At 47.2% G+C, this 20,834-nt stretch overlaps 1 protein-coding gene and 1 long non-coding RNA gene across 6 annotated transcripts in view; one reads left to right on the forward strand and one right to left on the reverse strand.

Moving 5' to 3' along the window:
- Window positions 1-20,834, forward strand: part of LOC135273650 (uncharacterized) — a 240,019-nt gene that overhangs the window by 214,989 nt on the left and 4,196 nt on the right. The gene's annotated exons all lie outside the window — the stretch shown is intronic.
- NRP2 (neuropilin 2) overlaps window positions 1-20,834 on the reverse strand; it is a 115,523-nt gene that overhangs the window by 38,429 nt on the left and 56,260 nt on the right. For all 4 annotated transcript variants that reach the window (XM_064373116.1, XM_064373115.1, XM_064373117.1 and 1 more), the window contains 5 exons: window positions 17,804-17,948; window positions 16,574-16,923; window positions 14,227-14,371; window positions 10,257-10,373; window positions 7,015-7,155 (listed from right to left, as the gene is read on the reverse strand). In XM_064373116.1, coding sequence (XP_064229186.1) covers window positions 7,015-7,155; window positions 10,257-10,373; window positions 14,227-14,371; window positions 16,574-16,923; window positions 17,804-17,948 — 898 coding nt within the window. The remainder of the gene's footprint in view (window positions 1-7,014; window positions 7,156-10,256; window positions 10,374-14,226; window positions 14,372-16,573; window positions 16,924-17,803; window positions 17,949-20,834) is intronic.

A 20,834-nucleotide genomic window follows, 5' to 3' on the forward strand; every position in this document is an offset into this window, starting at 1 on the left:
AGTATGTTTGGCATGAGGGCAGTAAAGATGTTCCTGGAATAAGACTGGTTCCCCTTCTCCTCTCTAACCCCAGAAACCAGCTGGCCCCAAATTTTCCATCCTGTACTGTTCACCACAGGTCTTTTGTGTTGATCCACAGTAGATGAAATAAAATGTTACATGATCCTGAAGCAGGAGTGGGACCTCAAGTGATCTTAGGGCAGGCCGGTCCTACCTCCCAGAGGAACCATGCCAAAAGCATCCGAGAAGAGCTGTCCACCCTTTGCTTTAAATTCTTCAGAGAAGGAGTTTCCAAAGGCCATGTCTGCAGTGTGTTTTCTAGGTCACAATCCTAACCCATCAGGAACTTCTTAAGTTCAGTTTAAAATTTTCTTGATGTCATTTAGAGACATTTCCCCTCCCATCCCTGATGGAGCACAGCCAGCTTCTGTTCGTCAACTTAGAGACATTTTCACTTGTGAAGAGTGAAATGTAGTCTTTGCGTTCCTAGGAACCCTTGCCCCTTCAAATATCTACTTTCTAGGGCAGAGTTGCTTTTCCACTGACCCCTCCTCCAAGTTGTTATAAATGCTTCAGGCTTTTAAGTCATGGCACCCACACATAAGGTATTGAGATCAAACACGTGCTGCAACTGAACTGTGTTCTTCTGGCACCTCCCAGTTTATGGCCCACCACTGCCAGACGCAGAAGAGGTTCTCAGTATACAGTGGCTACTGATTACTTGATGGTGAAAAGAGCTGGTGTGGTGGGGAGCTACTTTTTGATTTACTTGAACCTTAAGGAAAAGCCCTTTGGATTGTCAAAAGGTTGCCTGAACGTGACAACTGACCAGCTAAGAAGCAGCCCTGCCTGTTGGAAGCTGCCTTCTTGCTCTTGTAGCTGATGGCTATGATGCCGGCAATGGACGGCTTCCAAGAAAAAAGACAATGGAAAGAAAATATGTTCTGTTGCTGAAAGAGAATGAAGAAATAATGTCCCAGAGATACAATCCCTCTCCTCCTGGACCTGACACATTTGGGAGGCATTCTGCTGGGTCCTTGACCCAAAACATCTGTTGTTGCCAACAATACAGGGAAAACAATCACCTGGGAATGCACAACAGGAGTTCGAAAGGGTGAAGAGGAAGTACGGAGGCCAGGACTGTTCAGCATTTTAACCTGCTGCTGTCTCTAGAAAGGGTCTCTTGATATTTCACCTGGTGATTTATGGCCGCATCTGGCTTCAGCTGCTTAAGTGTCAAGTGAACACGTGACTGCGACTGGGCCAATAGTCATGGAATCAGTTGTGTCTACACTGAACCAAACCCTGAAATAAATCACCAGCTTGATCCTCCTGGCTATCACAAAGCCAAACACACCATCTGTCCAACACGCACAACTCCTGGCTAGCATCTTGGCCTCCTACTAGAACGACCATCTGAAAGAATATTTAGTGCTGTAAGAGATGTAGTCTCTTTGTATAGTCCATGCTTAAAACATGAGTCAGTCCTCAGCTGGCCTTCCAAGGTCAGCCTATCTCTGCTAAGGTCCTCAAATTAGCAACCAGTTAAGGGAAACACTGACTTTGGATACACTTAGCAGGATGTTCTCAAGGTTTGCAATAGACTCTTTTGTGAACATTGAAGCTTTCAGTCCTGGTTCTTGCAGGGATCTACCCAGAGCTGTGTTTTTGCTATGCCAGCTTTCATGAAGGTTTTGCTTTCATTGAGGCAGTCTTGCCATTCTGCCCCTTCATGATCAATCCACACGCTGCTGGGGTACTCAACCAATCATGATTTTCAGAAAAAAGGGGTAAAGAAAGCTTTTTACTGCTATTATTTTTTCTGCAAAGCCAGGGATGTTTTCCTACCTTCCTTAAAGAAGGGCCTCTATCCTTTTCTTTTCCACTTGAAATTATTCCTTGACTGTTGGCTTTCTCTTAGCCAAGCTGCTCCTGATCTTTAACTATCTATCGTGGTCCAGAGCCCAAGAAGTTCTGTCTCTGGATTTGCAGTGTCTGTGCCCCAGCCAAGCCACAGCAACCTCTTTCTGAAGGCAGTTCAATCTAACAGCAATTCAGTGCATTATTTGCTGCCGTCGGTCCCACCTGATCTTTTGAACTCAGAGAGTTGCTTTTCAATTCAGTCACCACTTGCTCACTGTCAAAAATCAAGCCCATTGTAAGTAAGTTCACTCATCAATTATTTCCTCTGATTTCTCTGCAACAATCCACCCACCATACTCACCCACACTTCACTTGATCTTCCTGTGTGCATATCCACAGAGTCACAGCTCTGGTCTCCCACTCTAATGGAATTTCTTCAATGGCCCAATCAAAACCGCCCCAATGAGGCGTTCACAATTTTACCACTTATATTTGAAGGAATAGCCAACCACCATTTGTAAAATCTGAATGTTTCATAACATTAGAATTCTTGACTTACTCCCACTTGAACTTGTTTCTTTTGAGATGGAGTTTTGCTCTTGTTGCCCAGGCTGGAGTGCAATGGCATGATCTTGGCTCACCACAACCTCCACCTCCTGGGTTCAAGTGATTCTCCTGCCTCCGTCTCCCAAGTAGCTGGAATTACAGGCATGCCATGCTCAGCTAATTTTGTATTTTCAGTAGAGATGGGTTTTCTCCATGTTGGTCAGGCTGGTCTGGAACTCCCGACCTCAGACTGGTCTCGAACTCCCGACCTGCCTCAGTCTCTCAAAGTGTTGGGATTACAGGTGTGAGCCACCGTACCCAGCCTTGAGCTTGTTTTTAAGCCTAGAGTAAAGGTTCTGTTCCCTCAATCCCATCAACGGGTAAGCTAGGCAGTCAAAACTTTGTTCAATATCAGCTTTGCTTGTTTTCTCTCTATCACTTTCACGATATAAAGTTATTGAAGTAATATTAAATAAGACTTCACACGGCCAATCCATGAATAAAAGAGCACACAGTTAGGGGGAACACACACTGGAGGATTCTGAAGCTGACCTGGCCTAGTACCCTTTATCCAGTCTTCTTTGTCTCATTCCTGACAATCATAATAATCACTACAAGAATCACAATGATTATTATTATTGGCCTTACTTATTATTAATATTTACTTACAATGCGCTTTTTGGTTAACAATAGTTCCTACACTATCTAATGCCATGTTACTTGCTTACTTTACTGTAGTTATCCAGTGAGGTAGAATGAAGCAGCTATAAAGATACCAGCCACTGAACACTTCCATCAAGGGATCCCAGAGAAGACACATCCCCCCATTACTTGCTTCTTGGTTCATACCAAAACCAAGGAACCAAAGCATCAGCAAGGGCCCCTGGAGGTTTCTCTCATGTTAATGCCCAAAGCACTGGAGGAGCGTGGTCCAATACAACATCCCGTGATGCCCTGTAGACAGGGACATGCCCTGTGTATGCACGGACCAATACAGCGTAGTGACTGTGCCCTTGGAATGTAGCTGGTGGGACAGCAGCACTCAAGTTTTGACTGTAATCATTTTAATTAATTTAAATTGCCACACGTGGCTCTTGGCTACCAAATTCAATGCTGCAGCTTTAGATACTTGACCACCCTAGGATCTCCAGGAGTTCTGGCCTCGGTTCTTAAAGGCTGTCCTCTGATCACTCTCAAAACTCTGTCTATGATCAAAGTACCTGAGAATATTTGTAGGAAAATGCCATCTCCTGCTAAGGGGGGCATTTGCTATGTCATTGTCGCTACAGAGGAAAGGCAAAGCGGCCTCTGAGAGAACATTAAGTGTTCCTCTGCAGCTAGCAGGGGTCACTGAATTTGGAACAGGGTCCCCAGGGGCTGGTGTGAACACACTCCAGGCAGCTAAGCCACAAGCAAAGAGCTAAAAACAGAAATTCTGAGTGGCTTGAAAGACTATCATGAAAAACAAAAACAGTGTAATGAAACCAGTGGGTGTCTTGTCAGCCTTAGGCAACCACTGGCCAAAAAGAACAGAACTAATTGCTTACTTAAAAGGAAAAGGGAAAAAGAAGAAAGAAAGAAAAAAATATGAGAAAACAACGAAATCGAAAAACATCCAAGGAATGTAAGTAGTTTCCACGGCCCCGCTAATCACATGGCCCATGTCGGGCACTTGGACTCGGCTCGTTGCTCTCCTGCCCACCTTTCCCTTCACCCCGATGCCCCCCGTACTTGATGGAGACACCTCCTTTCTTAAATTTCATTACTTCTGTTTGCCTGTCTCATAAGAGGATGAAGCATATGGCACAGGCTCATGAAGAGTAGGACGGTCCCCTCTGTGGATGGCAAGTGTGGCACAGAACAGGCTTTTAGGGCTGACTCCGTGGGCGCCAGCCGCTCTGAACCCATTAGCAGTTGCTCTGCCCCCGACCAAGCCAGCTGCTTCCCTTCTCCCCAAACCCCTCAGGGCCTCCCCGCTTTTTTTTTCCTAAGAAGAAGAAAGGACCACCCTGAACAGAAAGGGTTTTCTCTCCTCTTTTGCTTAAAGCCCAATATCGAGCTTTGTAAGGAGAAGGAAAATGGGAAATACAGAGAACGGTTCATAAAATCATCAGAGGAGAGAGGGAAGGGGTCCGGGAACAATATTATGATTTTGTTTCCTGGAGGCAGGTTACAAGTGCCACTTTCCCAAACTTCAGGGATTCCTCTGGAATAGGAAAATAATTATTTTCCCTTTCAATATCTTAAGGGGGAAACAACATTAGATTTAACGGCTCCTTATGGCCCTAATTTTCTGTCTGTCCCCATCCATTCAGCCAAAGGTTGGACTTCTGCCCGCTTTGTGAGCTTGCTCTGAAAAGCCCTCTCAAACCACAGGGTGTAATGAATCAACTGGAAGGAGGACAAAGACTAGAATTCCCAACCAGTAGCAAGGGTCAACCATAGGGGCTTTCAGGTGAAGGCCAGGACTGGATGAGGGGGAGGTGGTGGTGAACGGGTGAAGAAACAGAGGTCCAGGCCAGGGTCAAAGGGAGGTCACTTAACTCCCCTAGAACTGTGACTCAGTAATTGGTGGCCTTGTGGCCTGGGTAGGGCTGCCCTCAGACACTCCCAGAGAAAATATGCTTAGAAGAGTACAAGGGAGGAGGCCAGAATCATTAGAATGAACTTGAGGACAGGCACTGAATAAGAGCCACCCAAGCTCCCCAGCCTGCAGAGGGCCCAGGCTATGTATCCTTTTATTCAAAGCGCCTTTGCTGAGATACATACCACACACACACACGCACAGAAACCACAAACACCCTCATGCACACACACATTAACACTAGAATATGCACACCTACACAGACCCCACAAACCTTCTTTACATTCGGATAAAACGTGGGGGTTGGGAACAACCATGAATTAATTGGATGCAGTCTCAAAGGAGTGGAAATGAAATGAAAAATCCAGGCTGGGTTATAAAAATAAGTATTTTTTCCCAACGTGCAGGAGGCTCATTATATTAATTAAACATTATTGCAGTGAACAGAGAAGGGAGGGTGATGAAGGCTGGACTGGGGTAAGTGTTCTCTTCTGTTGCCTGAGGCCATGGTGATCTTCAGATATTAATCTCTCTGAGCACTCAAATGCTGAAGAGATAAACACTTGAAATATGAAAATGTTTTTCTCCAGATCAGGCACTGTGACCCTCCAGGGAAGCAAGTGTGGGCTGTGTCAGGAGGCCAGCTCCAAGTGCCCTCCTAGCGTCTGTCCTACTACCGCCCCTGGGAAGAGGGGACATGCCAGTGCTTGGGGTGAGAAGCAGTTCTAAGGAAGCCTGCAGAAGGGAAGACCGCTTCCCCCTTTTATTTTCTAGCTTCTTCCCATTGTACCCTGGCAAACTCATCTACTAAATTTCCAGAATTCACCCATCTCTTCTCCAGTGCTTGTGGAGGTCTCAGGTCCAGGCCAGAGGTACAGAATTCAAAGTCACTGAGTGCTGTGCTGGAGCCGAGGTGTACCAGCCTGTGACAGCTTCTTGCCAAACGTTTTGCAAGCCAGTTGTTAAATGTATTAATTAGTAAAAATTACATAAAGTTATAATTCAATAAATTGTATTAAAAAATAAAGGTAACAAATCCTCTAAACCCAATACTTCCTAGTTATCTTAGTACATTTTATCAGTATCTATACTTCTGGGGTCATTTCTGTCTACTGTATTTGCATGATGGGAGAAAAAAACTATATAATGCCCTATCACTGACTTCTCAACTCCGTCTCCAATGAGGTTGTATTGGTCGCTTAAGTTGAACCATGGTGAGAGTATTTACACCACTGAAAGTGACAAACATTAAAATGCAGGTTTTTTTTTTTTTTAATCTCTAAAAAGCCTATTGTTAAACATTTATCACCATACTGTTGTCAAAGCCCCTAACAGTGGAGATAGCAGACAACTCTTGCTTCTACCTGTCTAGAAGGGCTAGAGGCAACCCCTTCTTGTCAGCAGAGCCAGGAAAGGCTTTTGAAATCTGCCTTTCTGAAACTGAAAGGGTGGGCTTAACAATGTATCTAGGACTTTCAGCAATACTCTTCTAGAGGCCAAGTGCCAGGCAGCTCTGCTAGGTACCCATGGGCATGGCAGCATTCTGGCCCCTCAACTTGACTTGCCATAGAAGCAATGGCACCCTAAGAGATGTATCAGTCAGGTTCAAGGCCAGTGGTCTCCCAGTGAGCCATTTTAGGAACAGTACCCAGCTTAAAGTTGACAAGGAGCTCTGTGATAGCGGCAGTGAGTGCTGGCTATGGGAACAAGAGGACATTGACTCGCTCCATCTCCTAGGGCCTCCCAATTGCCCCTTCTTTCTTTGTCTTCTTTCTTCTATCTTGGCTTGCCCCGTCCCTCCCAGCTTCCAGGCTGTGCTGTAATCACAGGAGAGGCTGGAAACCACCAACTGGCTATTCTGTGAGGTGACGTCTTGAGCAAAGACTGTGGTGGTTTGTGGGCAAAGAACAGAGGATTTCTCTGCGGTGGGAAGTTATGAGGTTTATGAGGGAATCTGGGGTTGAAGAATGTGGAACAGGCTAGCCTTAACTCTTTCGTCTCTTCACTCACGGCTGGCTTACCTGGAAACGTCCGGTCGTTCGGGCTGGAGCTGCTGGCCCAGGTGGTCCGGAGCCACTTGGCATGGTCATACATCCAACCACAGGGCTCCTCCGGGAAATCAAAGTTGCAGTTGAATCCCGAAGGGAGCTGCAAATCTTTGTCTAAAAGGGGAAAAAAATAACCCAAAGGAAGGCAAATGAAATGGGTTCAGAGAACAGCCACAGTGGTGCTATTTAAATGGCTGGCAAGGCCTGAGTGGAGAGCAGAGAAAGAAGTGGCTTCCTTTGCTTATTCATTTAACTCATCTTGGCGATTGCTGGCTTTCGGGTCAGGCTTTGGTCTCATCCTTCCCAGGCATGAAAGCCAAGTCTGCCAGTGGTTCCCATAGTAAGCAATTATAAATGAGGCCACCAAATGGCTTCAGGCTCTAATCAGCCTCTTCTGTCCACCTTGGAGAGCAGACAAATGTGAAAATTGCTGTTCCCTAAATGCCAGAGAAGAATGTCTCCCCAGTGCCTTGGTGGAAGGCTGGCTCCCAAAAAAAGTATTATCTCATCTCCTGCCAACCTGGCTCTCAGAGGAGATGGGGCGGCCCATTAGCATCCAGAGAGACTGAAATGCCTGGGAGGTTCTGCCCAGTGAGGAGAAAGTGACCTCAGAAACAAGGAAGGCTTGTTTGCTGCACTTCACCTCTTTGTGATCCGCCTCTATTTCTGAAGACTGGGACAGTTCAGCATCTCCATGGGGAGGTATGCCTGGTGGGAAGTTTGGCATGTTAAGAGCAAATCGAAGGGGCCAGACCAGCCAGCCGCTCAGCTCAGTGCTGACCAGGAGGAAAAATAATTTCACATTGTGCTGAATCCCTGGAGGCTGTGACCCCAGGGAGGTGGCGAATGCTTTCCCCATGGGAATCTAAGAACTAATGACACAATGGTGTCCTGTCTGCTTTGGTGGTTCACCTGCCTAAGCCTGAAGACAGAACCAAGAGAGTTTCTTCTGAGGTTCCACCCAGCTCCAAAAATCCAGTATGAGCTCATGCCAAGTATGTGACTAAGTGGAGATGGTGTGGAGGTGGGGAAAGAGGAAATGGGAACCCAAATTTGGATGTTTGCCGGCAGTGGCTGCGGAGACAGCGGAAAAATGCTGGCCAATGCTGGTAGCAGGGAGGAAGTGGGGTCTCTGCCCTTCTCACTTCCCTTCCCAGGGTTCTTAGAGAGGAATTTCCGTGGGGAAGGCTCAGAATGCAGGTTAGGAAGTCTAAAGGGAGCCACAGACTGGTAGAAACAAATTACTCACCATAGGGGTGAGGAGGGCTCACCTACTGGGGGGCAGGGCACTGCTGGCGTCAGAGGGAGGAGGAAGATTGCCACCAGGCCCTGTGAATGCCTCCCCTTTCCAGGACAGGATATTTAATGTTTGCCCACCCTTGGCCAAAGTCAGCTTGAGTTGAGAAGAAACACATGGAATCTATTACAGAAGCATCAACCTGTGGCTTGGAAAAGCCAGGCCTCAGCCTTTACCATCCCTTTCTCCTGACAATTTCTGAATTTCTATTTTTCCCCTTCAAAAATATGAAGTAATTCAATATAGCATAATTCCTCTGTAATGTTTACATGCATACTCTATCTCAGGAACCAAAGTCTACAAAAAAAAATCTTTTGCAAAAAGAGAAGGGAGGAACCATCAAAGAAACCTCAAATGAAACAAACCACTATAAACGGGAAAATCATATTAAAAATAAACTTCTGAAATTCTGCGGCAGAATCCTTAATTTTTCCTTTGATTGTCATTTAGACAGAACCTCCACCCCAGGTTCCCCAACAAGCTAACTCTGCAAATCCAGTGCTGTATCTTAGCTCCCCATGCATTCCACTTTTGACTCTCAAACTATCTGAAGCATGTCTTGGAAGATTCTCCAACTCTCCTTCTTCTCTCCATAAAACAGAAACAAGTTCATTAAAATGTCAGAATTCTGTATTCAACTAACCCTGACCAACAGCGTCCCCCACCCACACAATAATACGAAAGCACAGTCCCAAAAGCATATGAATTAAATTATTGCTTTTTCATTCACATAACTTCAGCATTTATTTCTGGCTTTTCTCCCATTCTTCTTTGTAGCCATTTTCTGGAGTCATCCACTCCATCAGTGCAATTTCTCTTCCTGTCAAATGGCTGTGCTTGCAGGTTCCAGAGATTCTGCCATCTACCTACCTCTTTATGTCTCCATCACTTCTCTAGTCTCTTTGCCAATCTTCCCTCATTTTGTTTAATGAACATTTAGTAATGATCACTAATTTACTGTAAGTTGAGGCTGTCAAGCTTAACATTCTAGCCAAAATGCCAGGTGTTCCAAAATTCGTGGTTTATTAGAAATGTCCTCTTACTTGGTGACCTTAGCAGTATGATTTAAAATGTGACTTACTTTTGGGTTCTGCCAATTATTGTTTTTATCTAACTTGGATATGCTCCAAAGATAAATGAAAGGAATGTAGATTTCCCATGTGATGAGACCCATCCAGAAATACAGAGCCCCTGAGTTTTGAGGGAATGGTTGAAGATGCCTTTTTACATTTCTGCCTTTGTCTCTCGTGTGCACTCCAGTTACAGAGGATACAAAGTGCTTTTTTTTTTTTTTTTTACTTTTTTACTTATTTATTTCTTTTCTTTTTCTTCTTTTTTTTGTGGGTAAGTGATGCTGCTAAATGCACTATCTCATAGAGTCATCACTGTTATACTTTTTCAAATTAGTGGCGGCAAAAGACACAGGGAAACACAATTAAGTCACAGTTAACTACTGAATTAACCCAACTATTGTGCTCCATGGACCAAATCACCCCGACGACCGCCATTATCTTCACTTGGCTGTAGCATACAGACACAGCTTCACAGGAAAAACTATCAGAGCTGTGAATTCTAAGGATGAGAATGGTTTTCCTTTGGCAGACAAGCAAGATAGTGAGGCCTCAACAAATGAGACTTCTTAAAGGAGGAGGAGTTCTCTTTGGAGGCATCCTTGTCTCATCTGAGGTCTGGGGTCACACCAGTAGGGCTGTACTGGTTGTTACACTATCCGAATGCTTCTACATTGGTTGTAAAGAGCCACTGTCCCAAACCCCTGAGTGTCCCCACCTCTCTTACCCATTCCCTGAGATCCCCTGGATCTCTGACCCAGGGGACCCCTACATCCCTGCCCAGCCACAGGCCAGCTCCCACTCTGACTAGTCCACACCCATGCCATCTGGATGCAAGATGTGCTTACCATCCTCAAAGCTGCAGTTCTCCCCACAATCCGTGGCCTCCTCTTCGATGGGATAGGGGGTGGTTGTCTCTTCGCTCTTCACGGTGGGTCCCAGTGTCTCTACTGTGGGCTTGGAGTCTGTATAAGGGCAAAGGAAGAGAAGAGAATGCTGCAGCAGCCTGTGTTGCAACCCAGCAGGAGGAAGATGCCAAAAATGAAGCGTGGGCTTTTAGAGAAGGCAAAGAGGAGGCACACATGTGCACAAAGCTCTGCAGTCACATCTGTGTGCTGTCAATGAGGTCAGGGCATCGCCCGAGTAGAATGAGAATGGTCCTGGGTTGCAGAACCAGCAGTGACAGAGGTAGGGACACAAACCCACGTTCTTTACCCCACAGCAGAGGCCCGGAGGCTAGCACAAATGGCCAGGTGAGACAGTAATGGAGGTGGGTGACAGGTGACACTGACTCCAAGGAAGGACCAAAGCATACTCTGGTTCATGTTTGCACAAAACTGGATGGGCAGGGCTATGGATTTAAAAGGTTCAGACTCTACATGGTGAAAGCGATTTGGGGCTATGCCTTTAGGTCAGGGTGGCAAATTGAAATGTTTCCTGGATCCAAACACCTCCTGTAAGTGAGGAGAGCAGACACAGGTGGTGGGGGCAGGGGAGGGTTGGAGAGAGAGGAAGTGGTGACAGCTGGGATCATGCATGCCTGGTTTAAAGGAGGCCTCCATGACTGGCTCCAGCAGATTGATGCCTGGAGGGGAGGTGGCCCAGTGTGGCCAGGCCAGGTCTTCCAAATATTTCCTCTTTTCCTTCCCTCAACAAGAAGGCAAAAATCCCTATGTGAAATCTCCAGACTCTAAAAGTTGGCAACTTATTAAAAATGTTGTACTAAGAAGCATGCCATGAACCCTGGCTAGGCCAAACCTGGCTGCAGGCAGTGGGCTCTGACCTCAGCTCTAGGTGATTCATTCACCTATTCATTTGCTTATTTGCTCAAGCCCATCATTCATCCAGCAACTCTGGAGGGAGTGAATGGAGCTATGAGTCAGGCCCTGGGTGGCGTGAAAGGGGTTCTAGAAATCTGTGCTCAAGTCCATGTGTTTTGGGGTGGTGTCTTCATTCCAGAGCTGTCCTTCCACAAGACGACGGTGCCTTGTCCCTCTCATTTCTATACATGCTCCTTTGCACTATTGTATGTGATTAGGCGCCTTTGTCAGGCACCCTTCAGGATACCATTTAATAAAAGCAGGAGCTGGAGGAAATTGCTAAATGCACTGAATAGCTTTTTCACGGTCGACTTCCCCGCTTTCTGCTATTAAATACTACGCACATAACCTTTCATACTTCCCGTTGCCGTGTCTGCCTCTTGCTCACAGTAAATAGCAAATAACCTCGAAGCGTCCTAATTTGTAAGTTCAAATTTGTCACTGTGTCATAGAAACTCAATTGTAAAGCAAACTACAGGGTGGGAAGGCAAAACATAATTATTTGAAACACAAACAAACCAACGGACAGGTGAAGCAGCCCTGTGAAATTATTTAGCTGCAGCAGCTCAACCCAGCCCAGCCCATTACTTTTCCTGTTATCCTTTGGGATAGGGCTGAAGAAGTGAACCAAGGATGAGTGGGAGAAACAGATGGAAATTTGAAAAACAAACATAGCCACGTGACCTACGGAGAACAGTTTCTGGAAATGTTAGGTAGCAAGATGGGTCAGCTGATTGGTGTAGAGAATGTTAAGCCCAGGGGCCAGTGAGGCACCAGAGGGCAGGGCGTGTAAATGAAAGTGGAGGTACGGCGGGTCTGGAGGCCTCGGTGTTTATACTGTTTGTATTCTGTTTGTACTGGGCGCTCCGAGGTAACTGCCCATCAAACAGCAGCGCTCCCCCTGAAATTGAAACCAGATGTCAGAGACTTCAAAGGAAAAGAGGCTGGGCAGAGGGTAACGCTCCTCAACTCTGATCTTCCGAGGAATGGCCAGGCAGAGCTTTGAAATGAGAAACCTGTCGCTGACCATCACCAGTGTAATTTGGGGCAGGTTGGGGTTGGGGAGTGGTGAGGGAAAGAGGTCATTAGCAACTGTCCCGCTGGCCGGACTGGGAGGGCACCGAATCGAAGGGCAAAGGATGGAGGGAAGAATGAGGTGGCCTTCAACCAGCTGAGTGGCCTCTGGCAAGTGGCTTCCACTCTCTGGGGAGCAGATTCCACTCTCCTTGTCTATGAAAGAGGAATTGGCCCAGGTCTGTGATATTTTCCAAACCAGGCATCACTCTCATCATTGGGTTGTAGAATCCATTGAAGAGGTCATGACCAGCATTTAAACATATCGACTATAATATTTTGGAGTGCACTTCCATGGTTAAGATGACCATTGCTTTGGGAACCTTTGTTTCAGTTACATGTGCTTATCATAACAGGTTTGCTGGGTGCCAGGCAGTAGTCTAAGCACTTTATATCCATTCATTCATTTAATCCTCATAATGACCCTAGGGCAGGTGTAGATAGACTACTGTCATCTCTAGTTTTCAGCTAAGATAATCAAGGCGCTGAGAGACTAACTTTTCTGAGGATATGCAGCCAGCAAATGGCAGGGGCAGGACTTGAACTTGGCAATCTGTCTCCAGAGTCCAAGCACTTACCAATACACCATACCCGCATGCACAACTGTGTGTAAGTGTTTATAGGTGAAGCAGGTTGTGAAGGAAATTTATTTTAAATTGTGTATCATGGGCAGAAACATGTGAAAGCCACTGGCTTAGAAGCTCCTGGATCCCCCACAGCACTGAGCCCCTGATTCCAATGAAGCCATAAATGAAGCCAGCTTGTACTGGGGGGGAGGTTTTCCACACCTGCAAGAGGACAGGTGACACACATTTAGCAGGCTGCAGGGAACTTTAGCCTCCTCCCCAGGTAATGAGGAGTAAAGTGACTTCCTACAAAGATGTGTTCGCTGGGGCTGCCCTCAATTCAAAAGTGAGGAGGCTAATTTGGGCCGATTTCCCAGCCCATGGGCCTCAACGGGGCTTCTCTGCGCTGCCGTAGCCAGCATACAGGCAGCATTTTTCTCCCTGGGAGCCAAAAGGACTTCTTCGACATGCCCTTATTAATCCTTCAAGCCATTCTGCTGGCTGAGCCCATGACAGGTACGGCACAGACAGGAAAATAGGGATACTTGGGGTCCTGGTGGAGGAGGGCAGGGTAGCTCAGGCTGGCGGCTGCTCTGGCGGGCCCTGAGCCCCAGTGGCTCCCACGAACTCCTTTTGGCAGGCGTGAGTGAGCATGGAGTAAGAGCTGGTGCCAGCTCTGCTAAGGGAGGAGGGCCGGCGCCCAGAGGAAAGGAAGGTAGGGCCTGACTCAGAAGGGCAGGGCCCTCCCTTGGAAACCAGGAAGGGTGGGCACCCTCAGTGGGCCTCACCCTCATTTGGCAGGATGAGAGGTGTTCCCCGAGGCCTGGGCCACCTGGCAGGAATGAGCAGGACCCTGAGAAAGAGTCTTGCCTGCATCAGCTCCCTGCAACAGGGTCCCCCCTGAGCAAATAAATGCCTTTTACAGATGTGGCTCTGAAATGAAAATGAAGTCTCTTAGCCACTGACATCTGGAGTCCAGATTCAGACATAAACCGATTAGTTTATTATCATGAGGTTTTTTTTTCTTCCCTAAATCAACAGCCACAGCCCTCTGGCCTGAAGAGCCAGGGTCTAATTGAATTTGGGTGAGTGGTGTGTGGTTATGATTTGTTTTTGAGAGACTCAAGTTGGAGAACTGAAATGATCCTTTAAAAAAGACAAAGTGCATCCCTTGAGAAACTGTCCTGAGTCCAGAGGCTGCGGTACCCGTGGTCTGAGGCAGGAGAACACGGCAGGGGTCTGCAGGTTTCCAGCTCCTGGGATGGCTGCCCTCTCCACACCCCTCCCAGGGCCTCATGGGATGCCAGGGTCAGAGGACCATGTGGGTGAGATGCAAAGAGAAGGAAGTGTAGTCTCACCTGTCCAGTCACAGCCCAGCACCTCCAGCCGCATCCCGATCCCCGCCGGCGACCACCGCTCCGGGTATACCCGCACATACTGAGCCAGGATGGGGTCGAACCTTCGGATGTCAGGGGTGTCGTAGTGCATGTTCCCTTCGAACAGCTGCAGGGAGAGAGGCCACTCAGCCCTTCTGGTGTGGGACCCACTCCCTATCACCTTCCTCCCTTTCCTTCCCCTTCTCCTCTCTGCCCCGTGCCTCCAGCCAGCTAGACAGCTTCCTGGGTGATTCCTGGTCACTGGGACATTCCAGTCCACGGAGGCTTCATTTTCAGACCAAGGGTTTTATTCATTTGGCAGATAGTTGGGGACCCAGAACTATGGGAAAAAGGGAGTAAACAAAGGTGGCAATTTCCAGGTTGTGTCTTTTACCTGGTGACTGAAATGGAGTATCTGGGGAAGAATTTGGCTCCGAATGCATTATCAGCTGACCTTGGCTAGAGAGAGGGGGATGCAGTGTGGGCAATCTTTGAACTGCTCCGAATTCCTGGTCTACCGAGAAAGGAACTCTTCTTTTTCTAATGTATGAAAGCCTCGACTGAGGTAGCCCAAGCTGGCTGATAGTTCCTAACTCACTGAGCGCCTGATGGGCAAATGATCCCTTTCTTTTCTAGACCAATGACACTGTCCTCTGGTCACACATCGATAGTCTCAGACTGTTTCCCAAACCTTTGTTTAGGGAATGCACTCCTGTCAAGAGAAACCTCACGTGGAGTCCCAGTACATAAAACTGATGATGCGGGGAACAGGGGCTGCTTCGGTGGAGCTGGATGGAGGACCAGCTTAGAGTACACTTGCAGACACTCATCCGGGGGAAGGACAGGAGTAAGGGGGCCAGGCCCTGCAGCTGATTAGTCCCCAGGAATCCTGCAGGACCACTCCAGTTTTCAGGATGCCCTGGGTCCACAATTCTGAACAGGAAGCACTGTCTCGGATAGGGCTGTCTCTGAAAATGGCAAAGATCAACTCCTTTCCCAAGAAGAACCAGGCTCAGCTCTCCCTGGGGAAGCCTGTGGTCCAACTTCTGCTCCATCGATGCAAGGTTCCAGTGACTGAGCCCTGAGCCTTTCCAAGTCTCTGGAATTGAGAACTGGGAGTTTACCTCGGTATCACAAAACCTCCAACCCAGCTCTTCTTGCCTCTATATTCAGAATGGAAACATTTGCTTAGCAAAGGTGGCCCAGAGACATGCAACACTCCTTTTTTAGGAACCTATTCTTTTAAGAAAAACAAGGGGTAACTAGAAATAAGAATCAGAGAGCCTGGCCTGCCAGGAGACAGAGGCATGATGCCTCCTCCCCTTCTGGGACTCTTTGTGTCTATGTTGAAGGATGGTCTTCACTCTGGTGGCAGGGGGGTAAGCTGTACTAGCCTGAACTTCTGGCTTGGGGTGAGTTTCTCTTGCTTCTCTCTTGCCTCAGTTTGAGAGGCAGGAAAGATCTAAGCAGTCAAAACTAGGAGAATACAAAGGAATGCAGCGACATTCAGAAAAACATCGTTATTTTTGGAAGTAAACCTCTAGTTTCTATAGCTTGGCCTCCAAAAACCACATCCCCTTTAGATGTCTGGCCAATTTCAAGGAAACTTTAGCTGAAAGAGTGTATAAAGAGTGTTGAACTTTATAAAAAAGCAGTGTTCAGTGGTGGTTAGGCATTTGGACTTTGGAGTCAGACTTCTGATTTCTGAATCGGCTCTACCACAGGTGAACTGTGTGACCCTGGGCATGATGACAAGTGTCAGTTTATCATTTCTAAAATGGGAGTGACAAAAAGATCTACTTTGCACAGAAGTTGTGAAGATTAAAAAAAGGGGTCCAGGCCAGGCGCGGTGTCTCATGCCTACAATCCCAGCACTTTGGGAGGCCAAGGCAGGTGGATCACTTAAGGTCAGGTGTTTGAGACCAGCCTGACCAATATGGTTGAACCCCGTCTCTGCTAAAAGTACAAAAATTAGCTGGGTGTGGTGGCATAGCCTGTAATCCCAGCTACTCAGGAGGCTGAGGCAGGAGAACTGCTTGAACCCAGAAGGTGGATGTTGCAGTGAGCTGAGATCGTGCCACTGCACCCCAGCCTGGGTGACAGAGGGAGACTCCATCTCAAAAACAAACAAATAAACAAACAAGAGTCCAAATAAGGTATTTAGCATAGTGTCTGGCACAAAGTAGTCTCCCAACTGGTATTGGTTTTATTGGATTTCAGGAGTTGGATGATAACTGTTTAGATGAGACATCAGCATTCTCAACTCCCTGCACCCCGCTTAGCCTCCTAGTTGAGGGTAAGGTTACAGAGGCCTCCAAGAACAGCCTACCTTTGGCTGCTGGGTCCTGGGGTCCTGAATGTATTCCCAGTCCTTGCCGTTTAGGCTGTAGGAGACTTTGAACTTGCGTACAAACGCCCTGGATTCCCCTGCGGTGATGCTGTCTCCTCCGCGGGCTCCCTGGATGATGACACCTTTCACCGTCTTGGGTGTTCCCAGATCTACCTGAAGCCACTCCTCACCCGGCTGGGCCTGAGGGACTCGAGGGAACCAGCCTGAGCGGCTGCTGACCAGGCGGGCTGCACTGGGGCTCCAGAGGTAGTCGTGGATGGAAGAGGCAGAGATCTGGGAATCTGCAATGAGGCCTGAGAGCATCCCCAGCATGTTGGAGCAGGGGGCATCTGTAGAGAGGAGAGGAAGATACCAGAGGTCATGGCTGACACCTGCTAACCAGGGACTACCTCCCATAAGGAGGAAGCTGCAAAAGAGCCCAACTGTCAAGTACTAAGTCAGCACTGATTTCTTTGCATGGTGAATGTGTATAGCACTGTGGTTACGAGCCTGGACTTGCAGCTAGACTGCTTTGTTCGTGTTCACACTGCCACTTACTAGTCAGATGACCTTGGGCAAATTATTTAATTGCTCTTTGCCTTAGTTCCCTTAGATCTAATGGGGAGCTAATAGAGGTGCCTACCTCTTGGGGGCTGTTGCAAGGATTCTGTTAGTTACTATCTAATAGCTCAAAAGACAGTGCCTGGCCTATTTAAGTATCCAATGGCCATTAACTGTGCTTACAGCTCTAACCAAGGACTCTCAGAATGTATGTCTGCACATCCCTGTGGATGACACTAGTCCCCACTGACCCTCTTAGGGAGAGCGAGCACAGGGGAACTCAGCTAAGAACTGAACTATTTCCTAGTGATCTTTTGCCAAGTAGAAGGAAACGTTCCTGGCATCAGTATCAGCTCTTTACTTCCATGTGTGTTATCACTGCTCTTTCCTGCCTTGGACCCTTCCCACATGCTGCTCCCATGACCCAAAATGCTTTTCCCTTCAGTCATCCCCAGACTAACACTTACCCCCAAGCTCAAGTGTCATATCCACAGAAAGGCTAATGAATGAATGAATGAATACAAAGAGAAACTCTGGTAGAACTTGAGTCCTTGAGTCAGTCTTTCTGGGAAGGTCATGTAGTGTAGTCATGCTGTTTGCATAGAGTTGAAAGGGAGAAGAGCCTAGGACTCAATCAGCACCCCAACCTCGTTGGAGCCCCCACCTCACCTGTGACCCGGCAGCCGAAGAGCTCCAGCCGGAGGGCAATGCCCGAGTGCCAGGTCTGAGGGCGGATCCTAACAAACCTTGTCAGCAGTGGAGCGTGGAGCTTGTTCAGAACCACCTCAGTTGCATCGTTGTTAGCTTGAAATACCTGTAGTGTAAGATGCGAAACCGTCTTATTGAAACCGCTGTTTGTAGCTCAGACACTTGAGCAGTCTTTGAAGAAGATGGGAAAGTTCTGTTGAATTTTCTTTTCATCAAGCTTAAAAATAATTCATGGGTGTGTTGTTTTGGGCTTTTTAAAGAAATACTGTAAAAAAAAAATTATTTTTCTCACACTGTTCTCACTTGAAAATAATCAATGGTCTTCCCAGAAACTTTTAGAGGGAAGGAAGATTTTACCTCGGGCTGAGAGCAGGTAGAAGAAGGAAAACACTTGAGAAGCTAAGGAAGAGAGGGAAAAGTGGAATATTCATTTAAAATGAACTAAAAATGTCCCCTTTTAGGGCTACCAGACCTCACTCACTAGCTTGAACTTGACACTCTCTCCTCCTTATGTTGCAGGCATCTAGGGATATTTGCAGAGTATTTTATAATAGTTGTTTTCGTTAGTTACCTGATGCCATGCCACCCATGAGTGGGTGAGATGATGAGGGGGTACCCTCTACCTACAATGGCCCTATGTCAATCAACACTTTCTTGGTTCTCTCTGATCTTTGTGGTAGGTCAGGGTTGCAGACGGTCCTTCAGAGTCCTGCTCTGGCTTCCTCTTGCTGTAGTCCCGCCCTGTAATGAAATCCATCCCTGTCCCCATCTGACCAATACATCTCTTATGGGAGGGAAGGCTTTTTGAAACAGCTTCTGATCCAACATGGTGGGAACAAGTCCTGGCTTTCCAGATGGCCCAGATCAATAACTGCCATATGGACCTTATGCTTTTTTGTACTCTCTGTTTAAAAAAAAAAAGTAACTGGAGCAAAGTATATGTGAGTTTCTCTTGGTTTTCTTGAATAAGGGTAGAGGGAAAAACCAACTAACCAACCACCACTTCTAAATCATACCTGTCATAGCTATGACAATCAAGGGACTCTGTAAATCTGCTTATAGCCAACTCTGCAACCATCAGCAATTGCTTCTGCTTAGGAGAACTAGATGCTTCGGCTCCTGATATTCAGGGCACACCAAGTGTCTGGGGGCATCAACAGGGCTGAGACAAGAGGACTAGGGAAACTGGTATATTTGAAGACTTTTCAGCCAGATGCAACAAAATACCTTTGAGCATAAACAATTATGTCTATAACATCCCAGGAGGTAGGTATTATTATCTCCACTTCATTGGATAAGAAAACTGAGGCTCAGAGTGCCTGTCTGGATCCAACATCCTTGCCAAGTTTTTGGGCTTTAAGCTTGTAGTTTCTTAGATGGACTCATTTCTTCTAACAAACTTGCAGATTTGTGTTAGTGGCTGGGAGTTATGGGGCTCTTAAAGTCTCCAGGCATGGGCTGAATGGAAGTAGGGTCACCGTCCAGTGATGTGTTCCCAGTGTGAGTTTATAACCCCACCTTAGAATGGCTCTGAGTAATGGTAAAGAGCAGCAGAGAAGTCTAGAGCTCATTGACAACACAGTCCTCTCTTCCCCATGAACTGTGAAACTCCGTCATTTAACAACCCTACCTGCTTGCTATGGTTAAAAGTTAGAGCAATTTAACAACACACCACTGAAGACACAATACCTTTTGCGAGTAAATGAAGGGAAGTATCTTGCTGAAGACAAAAAGGGAAGCCGATTTTTGCTGGTCCACCATATTCAGTTTAAATCATTGCTCTGGAGCTATCTAGGGGTGCCCTCAGCCCACCCAGCTTGCTGCTCCCTCCCCTCCTCTGGGAAGTCCTCCCACCCGGGTCCTAAGGTTGGCAGCAGGGAGCATCAAGGAAGAACCTGTTGGTCACTCCTCTCTCCCAGGTTCGATTTTGCTGCTTCCTGTACAGCGATTGCAGGTGAGGAGGAGTAAGAAGAATAAGTTAGCAAGGAAAGAAGAAGAGCCCAGGAAATGGAAGGAAAGAGAGTTAGGGCCAGATACCCTGGAGAAGGCCCAAGGGGAGCGGTGCCTGACCTTGCTTCCTTCGTACTGACAAAGGGCTCCCCAGCTTTCAAGAAAGGGATAGGGGAACTAGATCCAAGGAAAAGAGATTCATCAGTTCTCTGAGAATTCAGCATGAGGCAGAGGCTTTCTGTTTGTTTTTGTTTTGTTTTATTTTGTTTTGGCAAGGAAGAAGCAAATGCAGCACTTTGCTTATTTCTGACGGGTGCTGTGAGCAGCGGGGGGTGGGGGAGGTGGGGGGGCGGGGTGGGGCTCCACTGGCCTGCTCTCTGAAGATGGTGACGGGGACTGTGTGTGTGGTCGCCATCAGGAGATGCTGAGGAGTTCATATTGGGGGAAAAAAGCTTTACTTGCCACGTGAATGCCTAATTGGAAAGTTGAGTGGATCTGAACTTTAACACGGCTGCTAATCCACAGTATACACACCATGCTGGTACCGTTTAGAAACACAGCATGTCTTATGTGTTTTTAATATCCAATTTTATATTATCTGACCCCTGCATTTCTCAGCCTTGGCAGGCAACACTAAAAGACCTTTTCTTTCCTCCCTCAGTGAGCAAATGACTGTGTATTTGGGCTGTCTTTGGGATGGCGGTGTGTGCGTGAGTGTGGCTCATGTGGGCATGGGGGTGCATGCACTCGTGTGTATGAGCCGAGGATGGGGTCAGTCTTCCCCTGGATATGCATGGTCTCAGGCTCTGGGTGAACCCCTTAATCTCTGCCTGTAGTAGCATCAGTCAGGAAGGGAGGCAAGCACATGGTTTGTGTCCCTTAGGCCATCTACCTGACTGCTCCAATTGAACTTCACTCAGCCCTTTCATTTTGCCCACTGTTGTCCCGTCCTTAAATCAAATGAAGGATCTTTTCAGCTTAGCTTCAAATGACCCTTCATGTTTCCAAGCCTAATTCCTTAACTCTCTGCTTGTCTGCTCTT

Source organism: Aotus nancymaae, unplaced genomic scaffold (genome assembly GCF_030222135.1).
Source record: "Aotus nancymaae isolate 86718 unplaced genomic scaffold, 86718_ANA_hifiasm-v0.15.2.pri h1tg000008l, whole genome shotgun sequence".
Classification (NCBI taxonomy): Eukaryota; Metazoa; Chordata; class Mammalia; order Primates; family Aotidae; genus Aotus; species Aotus nancymaae.